This window comes from Gossypium hirsutum, chromosome A12, assembly GCF_007990345.1.
Source record: "Gossypium hirsutum isolate 1008001.06 chromosome A12, Gossypium_hirsutum_v2.1, whole genome shotgun sequence".
NCBI lineage: Eukaryota > Viridiplantae > Streptophyta > Magnoliopsida > Malvales > Malvaceae > Gossypium > Gossypium hirsutum.
In genome coordinates this window covers 87,234,292-87,245,526 of record NC_053435.1, presented here as the reverse complement: position 1 = coordinate 87,245,526, position 11,235 = coordinate 87,234,292, and the positions used below count along the sequence as shown (strand labels likewise).

At 31.3% G+C, this 11,235-nt stretch overlaps 1 protein-coding gene across 8 annotated transcripts; it reads right to left on the bottom strand.

Annotated features, from left to right (window-relative positions):
• Nucleotides 1-5,794: 5,794 nt before the first annotated feature.
• Nucleotides 5,795-10,083, bottom strand: LOC107932606 (dynamin-related protein 3A). 8 transcript variants are annotated; one of them, XM_041082979.1, is made up of 5 exons: nucleotides 9,462-10,083; nucleotides 8,830-9,097; nucleotides 8,512-8,643; nucleotides 6,794-6,991; nucleotides 5,795-6,140 (listed from the first exon to the last, which is right to left on the bottom strand). In XM_041082979.1, exons 1-2 carry the CDS (start codon nucleotides 9,828-9,830, stop codon nucleotides 8,960-8,962), a joined length of 507 nt encoding a protein of 168 aa, XP_040938913.1. In that variant the 5' UTR covers nucleotides 9,831-10,083; the 3' UTR covers nucleotides 5,795-6,140; nucleotides 6,794-6,991; nucleotides 8,512-8,643; nucleotides 8,830-8,959. The 8 variants fall into 8 exon arrangements, with proteins under 8 accessions (XP_040938913.1, XP_016720155.2, XP_040938916.1 ...); XM_016864666.2 differs by having other exon boundaries at nucleotides 6,906-6,991; XM_041082982.1 differs by having other exon boundaries at nucleotides 5,795-6,018; nucleotides 6,906-6,991.
• Between the last annotated feature and the right edge of the window lie 1,152 nt (nucleotides 10,084-11,235).

Genomic DNA, 11,235 nt, shown 5'->3' with positions numbered 1-11,235 from the left:
TTCTTAACATTTGAGGGTTGAATTCATACCACTTTCCACACACAAACACCTTTTGACGCAGCTTGTTGTGTATATCACTAACACTTCGAAGCAAATTAACATAAAATTCCATGACAACATTATGAACATATGGCTTAACATAACTCACTAAACCTATTAAACCATCATTCTTAATAAGTACATCTATTTTATGATAAACAAAACTGTTTTCCTCCATATTATGTTCTTCTATAAAACTCTTTTTAATCAAGGAAACATACCTTTTGGAGCAAGCAACATCCAGAGACCTTTATTTTTCATTTCTATCATCCTTTCCTCCTGTTTCTTGGCTGCTTGGGTGGCTTCAGCAAGAAGTTTTTGGATGTCCTCATCAGAAACAGAATCAATAATGGTTTTCGACTGAGGAACCTTTACCCCCTCCCCCCAAACTAATTGAAACCGTAACACCCCTATCCCGTAACCGTTGCTGGAATAGGACGAGACGTTACCAGAAATTAGGAATCAGATCAGAACAGTAAAATTTTGAACCTTTTCTTAAATAAAAGATCATTTATTTATATAGCTAATAGACACAAACAAAGATCGAATTTAAAACTTATAAAAGTAAACTTCCATAAGATGTCATATTCGCATGGCTTATATACAATAGTCAAAATATCATTCTACTTATAGTCTATCCTATACATGCCATAAGCTAAGTCCAAATCACATGATTACCACAATAGTAGATAGTGTGACGAAGTGCTGATGATCCCCGAGCTAATAGTAAGAGTCAACGATCTACAAAAATAAACAGAGAAACATAACATTCAAAGGAAGCTTTCATAAACTTAGTAAGTCTTAAGCAATTTAAACAGTTGAACTTAAAAAAAAATAAATAAACCAAATGTTCGAAATCATATAACACTTTCTGAGTACAATACTATTTGGCCGATTATGCACAAACACATATCATTTTACTCCGTTTATACTCAAACTCATATAAACATAGTATTTACAAGCTTCCGGATTAACTTTAATTATTTCAAATTTCACTAGTGTATCACTTCTTACCCACACTTACTTTCAACATTCATAGTTAAATGGCATATCGAAAACTATCTTGTAACTTTGCATAATAACTGAATGCACACATATACAAATATACATATGAATTTACAACATCTTTTCATATGCTTCTCATTACACATTCTTAATTCCCATCAGATCAATCTCACATATATAATATATATATCACATACCTGAATCACTTAATGTGTAATACGAGTTTAATTTATCATCTTAGCATAGGATCTCATAGTCATATACTTTATCAAATTCACTAGCACTTGGCCTGCGAGGTATAAAACCCGAACATAACACCAGCACGAAGCCTACGGAACTTTAAACCCGGATACAATCTCAGCACAATTTATTTTATATAGTTTTTACTAACTTTGGCCTCATCAAATATCTAATAATACACACTTTTCACAATTGGTCATTCGGCCACATTATATACACATAAACATATGTACATTTCACACTTGCCCATTCGGTCACACCACATACGCAAGCACATATATAAGATAATGCTTTTATCATTACTTGCTAATACATCATATACTTTGCTTTAATTTAAATAACCACTCAGCCATATTACATTTCTAAGTAACCATTCGGCCTCACTATACAAAGAAGATAGCACACATTTTCATAAAGGCCATTCAGATAACTTGCACACATTTAATAATAGCCATTTCGGCCTCACCACATATACATATCTTGTACATCAATTTCATCATATCAAAATCGACTAGGTATACTAGTCATTCATGGCTTATAGCCTCATTTTAATATGGATTCGGTACTTTGATTACCAATATTTAATCAAACATGTTCTTAATTACAATTATTTAACATTTTATTTTACATTCGGCAATGACATGTTCATCTCCAATAATTCAATACTTATAAACTTATAATTTCACAAATTTTAACATCAAAGATCCATCTAACACTCATATATCATTTCCTAACGTCACAATTCAAAATTCACATATGGTTTTAATCAATATCTTATAAGCAACTCAAACAGTTTTATCAATGTTTACAACATAATCACAAATTCACTACAAGCTGTATTCCTGAGCAACAGTCATTAAATTATTTATAATTGGAGCTACGAAACTCCAAATAAATTATCGTAAAATTTCCCTGAAAATAGACTCATATATCTTTTATCCATAAAATTTTCAGAATTTTTAGTTTGGCCAATCAATACCAGATTTTTCTTAAAGTTTCCCCTGTTTCACTGTTTGACTAGTCTGACCACCCTTTACTACGAATCAAATTTCTAATTGTACAGAATTCAAAATATGTTCTCATTAATTTCATTAGAAACTAGACTCATTAAGCTTTAGTTACATAATTTTTCAGCTTCTAACTCCACTCCCACAATTTATGGTGATTTTTCAAAATCACGTTATTGCTGCTGTCCCAAGCAGATCTATTACAATTTACTCTTAAATTTCCAAAAGTTCAAACACTTAAGAACTTACTAAGATCTCAATTTCCCTTCTTCAATTTCCTAATCACATTAATAGTTTCACTTACTTTGTAACATTAATCCACAATCCATCTCATAATTCATTCGGTAATTTCATCACATAATTTATTAAAATACCATTTCCTTATATTGATTTCAAATACATTCAAGAATTTAAAGCATAATTCCATAGCCAAATGTATTCACTATTCGGCATTTACAAGAAATTCATAGTATTTTATTCACGTCTTAACTCATGATGCTTTCGGTTATTCCATCTTATCTCATGTATTCAAAATACCATTCACACATATTAGTTCATAAGACATTTGGCTATCACACATAGTCCTCACTAAATTCATACTCATTCTATTTACCATTACTTAACCGAAACACAGAGATCATATATCATTCTCTAAAACTCTTTTAGCATATACCGCATTTCCATGCACAATTCAATCGAGTAAGCTAGCCATTTTCGGCTCATATTATGAACATTATTAATCATTCGAAAAAATATATATTTATATATCACATATACTAAAACTTTATTCTATATTCATTTAATCTTTAAACACATAAATTCAACTTAATCGTTTAAGAGCTTACCTCAAAAGTTATCGTACGGCTATATCGACTACACGACTACCTTCGTTTTTTCCTTGATCCAAGTTTGTCCCCTTAAGCTCTTGATGCTCAATCAATAATTTTAACTACTCAATTTACAAACGGCAATGTCATCACTTTACATAACAGAAATTAAATTTCATTACTTAAACTATCCACGGCAATCACCTTCCGAGCACCTTAATTTTCTTTAAGCTAAACCACCTCATAGCATACATATACACATTCGGCTAATTATAAAACAAAATCAGCACTCATAACCGAATCATTAACTAAAATCACATTTGGTAATATGCTTAAATAATCTTCAATATTTAATATCTAAAACTAATTTGCTTGAGGTGCCATGAATTATTCAAATTGGCCGAATATCATTGAATTTCTAAAATCATGCTTATAACCACTTGGCCAAATTTCACATATCAAAGCCACTTATATATATTATTCAAAGTATTTAACAACACTTAAAAGTCCAAAACCGAATGTTCATTATGCATTTCCTTAGTTCTAGATTCGGCAAACACATGTATAATTACTAAAACTTTATTATTATTATTATATATTTAAAAAAATCCAAAACCATAAAACTCAATTCATATAACACCAAACTCAATGCTAAATCACCCGAGGCACATTCAGCACTAGCACAAGCACACACACATTTAACTTTTATAAAATTCAACTTTTAACAAGCTCTCTATGCTTCCATGATAAAAACCGAATGCTCATCTTACCACCAACATGCATATTTAATTATCTCAAGCCTCTCTTAATCAATTTTATTCATAATAGCATGAACTCAACAATCCATTACTCATACAAAACAAACATAACCGAAAATCCCTTCATGAACTAATCACTCACATGTAACATACTTTTCAAAAACAAGCTTATAAACATATGAATTTTGGTATCAAATTGTCCATTGAACATTCGTTTACTATCTTCTATCCTCAACTCAAATTTCCTCACTCATTTTCACTAAGGCCGAATCTAAAATGTCTCATAAACTAAATTTATCAAGTGGGTTTCGGCTAGAAAAAGAAGAGAAACACAAATTCATCAACAATTTACAAAACCACATCAAATTACCTTCAAATTTGCCTCCAATTGACCGAACGGTCCCAAAACCATCCTTCACTCTTCTTCTTTTTATGAATTTCAGCTAGGTGAAGAAACAAGGATGAGTTCTTGTTTTCTTCACCAAATTCTTATTTTATTTTTATCAATAAACTATATAATAATGAATATATCAATAAACTACTTAAAAAAATATCAATTCATTATTATACATATAAGATATGCTTATTTTGCTCATCAAAACCATCATGGCCGGCCACTAACATTAAAAGTGGCAAATTGACATGCAAACCCACTTATTTGCATCATTCAATAATTAATCACTTAAAATAAGCCACACATATATTCAAAGCTTTTCACATAAGTCCTTTTTATTTAGAAACACATTCAAATTGACAAAAATCAAAGCATTCAAATTTCACACATGCATGATCACATATTTTAGACATAAAATATTATATTCAATTATTTCTGTGACTTGGTTTAGCGGTCCCGAAACCACTTCCCGACTAGGGTCAGAACAGGGCTGTCACAGAAATATTACACACAACCAAAAAAAAAAGGTTTTTGACTCATCAGACAAGTCATCAAAACTTTCTTATTGGATCTTTCTTTTCTTGCTCGGATTTACAACAACTGGGGCTTTGCCCTTGTCCATCTTCTTTGAGGCTGCGAGGTTTGCAAACTCGTCTGCCACAATCGAGTGTGTATGCATTTTTCGAGCCTGCACTTGGCCAGAGGAAGTGGGCCTTTCTCTAGTTATTTCAACTTCTGGGTCAAAGGCTCTTGTCTTGCTCACTTCTTTATCAGTTTGAACATCTTTCTTAGTATCTTCTTCAACCTATACTCGTTCTACCACATGTTCTTGGATGTTTGTGGTAAAAGCTTCTGTTGCCATAGTACAATCTAGATACGATGGTCCACATTCACTAATGTGTTGTCACTAGTTGGGATTTGTTCACTCTAATTTGTGATTACTTTGATAAAAATTAATTGTTAATATTATTAATTAATTATAAATTTTATCAAATCAACTTTAAAACTTAAGATATAACACTAAAAATGTTAAATTTAACATTATTACCTTTATCTATTAATATATAAAACTTTTGTCAAATATAAATATCAAATTACATAAAAACCACTATAGCAAAATTGACTTTTAGCAATGTTTTTTTAGGCCTTTAGCGGCGCTTTTAACCATCGCTAAAACTATTTGCAGCATTTTTACAAGCGCCGCAAAAAACACCGTTATAAATAACGCCGCTAAAGGTCATGGCCTTTAGCGGCGCTTTCCCCACAAACGCCACTAAAGGTCATGGCCTTTAGCGACGCTTTTATCACAAACACCGCTAAAGAACATGGCCTTTAGCGGCGCTTTTCCAAAAAACGCCGCTAAAGATCATGAAATTTAAAAAAAAAATTATACAGGTCATGAAAAATATAAAAAAATTAAAATTCATTATCAAAATATTGAGAATAATATTGTCCATGATATAAATATAAAAATTTTCTATTAAAATTCATTATCAAATAAAAATAAAAATATAGAATCAAAACTAAAATAAATAATAAAAATTAGATTAAATATAAATATAAATAAAATACAGCAAGTCCAAATACAACATCTTGTTTGCGAACCTAAACGACACTGAAAATACAAAGGTCTTTTTATAAAAGACAATTTGCTAAGTTTTGAACTAGAAATTCTAATACCTCGGATGACAATGCAAAGTTCAAAGCTTCGTAAACTACACTCTCATCAGGACAAAATGCTAATGAACCTACAAACAGAGGGGAAAAAATATTATAGAATTGAATAGTCTGAAAGTGTCTAAAGAATTTTTGTACACTACTCCAATCTGTTAATGCAGAAGTCGTTGAAAAGGTTGTGCATAATATGTACCTACAACATACAAAATAATGTAACGTGAAACCCAAATCCGTTAACTACAAAATTGTAGGAAAAGAGAGAACAGCTTAATATTTCGGTTAATTTGGTTGATTTTTGTTAACGAAACAAAATTAACCTTCAAAATTTTTTCAATGGATAATTCTATATATCCAACCAAAAATCAGAACAAATCAAAATCTAGAAGCATAATATAGTGAAGATATTAATGAAGGTAAATTAACACATACTAAAAGTTAAAAACAAATAAAATGAAGGTATAGAAACTTAACAGGACTAATCCTAACTAATAACCAAAATAACATTCAAATATCAAATTTTCTTAAAATCTCTTCTGTTAACCAAATTGAATTTTTTATGGTTAACCAAAAAACCAAATTTGGTCAGTTAATTCAGCTAAAAATAAAAGAATATTAACAACAAATTATAAATTGAATTTCAGGACGATGTCAAATTTTCCTAGAAAACTTCTAGTCAATAAAAATTTTGAGAAAGCAGTCCAAAAACTCCAACACTCAAATAAACTACATATGAAAACTACGTACAAATTGTTTAAGATAAGGATTGATTTATCAGTATCTTAACCTCAGTTTTCTTCAAGTTACATACACTCAACAACTCAAACAGCAAACAGATTAATGACTTACCTTCATATTAGGGAAGACTCCACCTCCGATTCTCACCATCCACAAAAATCTATTTCCCAATAAATATTTCTATATTCAGTCTAAAGAATAAATTCAATACTCTAAAACCCACCTAATCAACCAAGAATAAATTGAAGAGCTTCTCTGAATAGCAGTTCGAATGTCATCGTCAGTCAAGCCTTCACATGGATCAACCTCCTGTACAAAAATCAGTTAATCGCAAACTCAAAACCAGCATCAGGCAAAAGTATTTACATAAAGGCTCTTGTTCAGAGGCACGTCTGAGCAATTCTAGAGTTGCAATGTAAAACCAATGTCTGTGTTTTACATGAAACAGTGCCATGACAAAAGTTAGAAAGTTCTATTTTATTGCCAGAAAAAAGGGAAGGTGAGAAATTAACATCATGAAACCAGATAACCACTTATATTGATCAGGTTTTGTCATCTTTATTTTAAGCATCATGTCCTTGCAGACAACTTGTGCACAATCACATTGGCGAGTAAAATGCACTCATCACTAGAAACAACAAAAATATTAATGATAAAAGATAGTAACTAATGACCAACAGTTTGTACAATGATGTCAATATTAATAATTAACTGATGACAAACTTTGTACAATAATGTGATGAACTACCCTTCAACAAATCTTATGAGCATAGAGGCGACTTGATTCAGGTAAAAGGTACACTGAAAGCAGGAATGTTTGAGATAATATAAATAAGCATGCATAGTATTGATCTAGGTAGGCTGTAACGATCCAAAGTTCATAATAGGTTCATGTTCTAATCTAGTTGGAAGTTGATTGAGATTTTTTTTCCCCACCAAATGTGTAGCATAAACAAGGGAAATAAATACACGGACAGGATATGTAAATATTTATATGAAGTGAGGGCAAAGTAGCCGAAGGTTCATACGCAACTGAATATTTATAGCTAGAACAAAGCATTGACATGTGAAATTGAGTTATATTCCATTATATACCTACGTACAAATAACAAAAAAATAAGCAAATTGTCTGGAAACTGTATCAAACCATGACCAATAGTTAAAGGTTGGTTTAGCCATACTGGACAACTACGGAAGAACTTTTCCTCTGCCACAAGGGCATCATTGATACTCCGGTTGAGTAAAATATACTGTTTAAAGAATAAATTGCACACTGGTAAAATAAGATACTTGAGAAGCAGTATATGAATATAAGATCAAAGGAGAGATCATCAAGAAGCAAAACTATGATTATTTTGTGGAGAGAAAGATATAAAAGGGTTTTCTGAGACAGTGAGTTGCCCATAAAAAAGCTTGTGTACAATTTTTCAATCGATTCCTGATCTAGTGACCAGCCCATATAAAAGGCTTTGCCTTGATCTATGCTAAACATACTTAAGGTTGCCTAGAACATAAGTCGAGGATATCACACACCATTTGAAACAAATAGGGAAGTATGGCATATGACAATAAAAGAAAATGACAGGACATGTAAATAATCAGGAAGATCCTACCATCTAAAATCGCAGGAAAAACCAATATATGTTCCTAATTCGAGGAAACAATATGATGAAAGACCAAAAAGCCTTTAGAGCATCTTGAAGTAAAGAATATGGCATAAACTTTAGAAAACTCTAGGAATGATAAATCATACGCATTAACAATGTACTCAGAATAATTTATTTAAAAGGAGTAACAACATCTTCAATTATGTAAGGTTATATATTTACCTCTTGACTACGATTCACAACACCTATGTAACCAAGTCGAAGGGGAATCACTTTCCCAAGTAGCAGATTACGAGCATCAGTACCTCTGTCCATTATATCCAACTGATTCATAGTCCAAAAGTAATCAGAAACCTAGAACAGCTAATATAAGTCACGTCATTAATTTTAAAAGAGATTTCATATTCAAATGTGCACCTTTGTGATTACACCAATGGTTCTATAACATGCCCAAAAGAAAATTTGCTAAAGAATCCAATTAAAAAATATATTAAACAACAACTCGAATGCAGAAGTTGGGAGTTTGATCATATAATTTACCATCAGGATCAGCATTTCCAGCAATTTAAAGCGCATCAGAATTTGCAGGAGTAACAGCTATAATCAGACAGCTTGGCTGTTTAATGTATGACATGATCATTGTTCTTATTCGAGCTTCAATGTCAGAGGGCTAGTCACCCACAGAAACCTTTGTGATTCCAGGCAAATCCACAAGAGTGATATCAAGAACATTTGGTGAGAAAATCTTAAGTCGAATCTGCTTGTCAGAAACACCTTTGTTTCCTCCAGCCTCCCTATCCGTCTCAGCCTGCAATTAATTGAGACTTCAGACATTTTTCATTTTTTAGTATTTAAACACACGCATGTACACACACACAGAAATGCCTATGGAAATTAAAAGGTTGTATTTTCCACTCACTGTGACTATCCACCTAAAGCCTATAGAAATTGGGTATCTTTCTTCTATAACTCAACGGATTTTATGTGAAAGCAAAAAATAGCAGAGGCACCTCTAGAAACCAGAAATTTCAAACGTCACCCAATTAAAATGTTTCTGGCTTCAATGTTTTATCTTACAATTCTAATAAACCTTACAAACAGTTTGAAAAGGGGAAAATGATAATAAAATTGCTAACTTCTGCTCTTCTCAATCATAAAAAGCAAGACAGAACCTGAATCTCACTGCGAATCTCAGAAAAGTCATAGAAGCGCTTGCCAGGCAAGTGAAGAAACTCGCCATACTCTTCATCACAACCATCAGGTTTACGCTTGGTCTGGAGAAGCTGAAGGACAAGAGGGCGACGCGTGCATATATCAGAACCACGAGGCAAGAAATCACGGCCAACTAGCGACTCTAGCACACTGGACTTGCCACTGCTCTGGCTTTCAACCACCGCCACCTGCAGCAACTCTATAGTGGACTGGCTACCAAGTTTAGCGAATATGTCTTGTAGCTTGTTCACTAGCGGTATAACGGAAGATCCCAAAGGTGGCATAGATGATTGAGGCGGCGTCGATGCTACTGCTGCTTCTTCGGCCATTGATTTAAATGATTAACAGATTCAAGTTTAGAAAGTGAGGAAAGGGTGTAGCCGCTAGGGTTTTTTCTTTTTCTATTTGAGAAGTGAAGTAGAGCATGTTGCATAAACTCTATTGCTTTAGGATTTCTTTGAGGAGGGGGGAGGGAACCGATTTTGGGAAAAAGAAAGGAGGGAAAAAAGAAAGATTTCATGTCAAATTTTGGGATTTCGGGGGGAAGGGGGAACCGATTTTGGTAAAAAGTCTTAAGGGTAACAAAACGCCGTTTTGTGTAAGATTTTTTGCGGAGTTTTTTTATTGCCTACCTTTTGTGGCGTTTTTTTATAAAAGCGTCGCAAAAAGTCATTTTACTTTACATAAAATGGTGTTGTTTTGCTCCTCTAAAAATTTCTTATCTTGTTTTAATATATATAAACTTCTATCATTATCTCTTAAATAATTTAAACTATATTAATAATTTTAATATATTAAAATAAATATTATCTTCTTTACAATTATATAAGAAATAAATTAATATATAAATTAAAAAATCAATCATATACAAAAAAAAACTTTAAAATTATTTTAATTAATAGTATTTTATTTTTTTCATTTTTTACATGTATTTTTTCTATATTTTTATTTTTAAAATTTTTCTCAGTAAAATCCAAATGTTGCTTCAATTTTCCAACAGTGAACCCTAAACCATAAACCTATATCCTAAACCCTAAATATATATATTACAATGGATAAAAGTAATTAAAAAATAATCTTATTACTTGCCTAAACCCAAAAATAATTTGATTTTTTGTTATCTTATTAAAAACTCTAACCCTTATACCTTAATAGCCTAACCCCTAAAATCATGAACAATAATACGATCCTAACTGTAAACCAAAAAACCACAAACTCTAAATCATAAACCCTAAACCAAAAACAATAAACATTATATCATAAACCTTAAACCCTTAAACCATGGACATTAAACCTTAAATCTTAAATCATAAATCCTAAACCCCAAAATAATAAACATTATATCATAACCTCTATCCCCTCAACTTTAAACCATAAAACATAAACCATAAACCCTTAACCCCAACCATTAAACCATAATTAGATATTTAATTATATGTATACACCTAAATTTTGATAGAGATACATCTTAGAATTATATATGAATTTCAATTTAATGTGTAATTGTAGACGTGAAATTCTAATTGTGGTTTAAATGTATAATTGAAACTTTAATTTTGATTTAATTATCATACACATTTAAAAAAAATAAACACATCAATATATTTTTATATTGAATAAATATAAATATTTATGTATGCAATATATAAATATAAAATGATGTCATATCAATAATTTTGTTCATAATTTATGCTTTTGGGATTTAACCCATTGCACACTAAACCATTGTTCATG

Coding starts and splice junctions, on each gene's coding strand:
- LOC107932606 (XM_016864664.2), bottom strand. CDS start 9,830: ATGGCCGAAGAAGCAGCAGTAGCATCGACGCCGCCTCAATCATCTATG. Junction 9,098..9,461: donor AGATTCGCAGTGAGATTCAG/GTTCTGTCTTGC, acceptor AATTAATTGCAG/GCTGAGACGGATAGGGAGGC.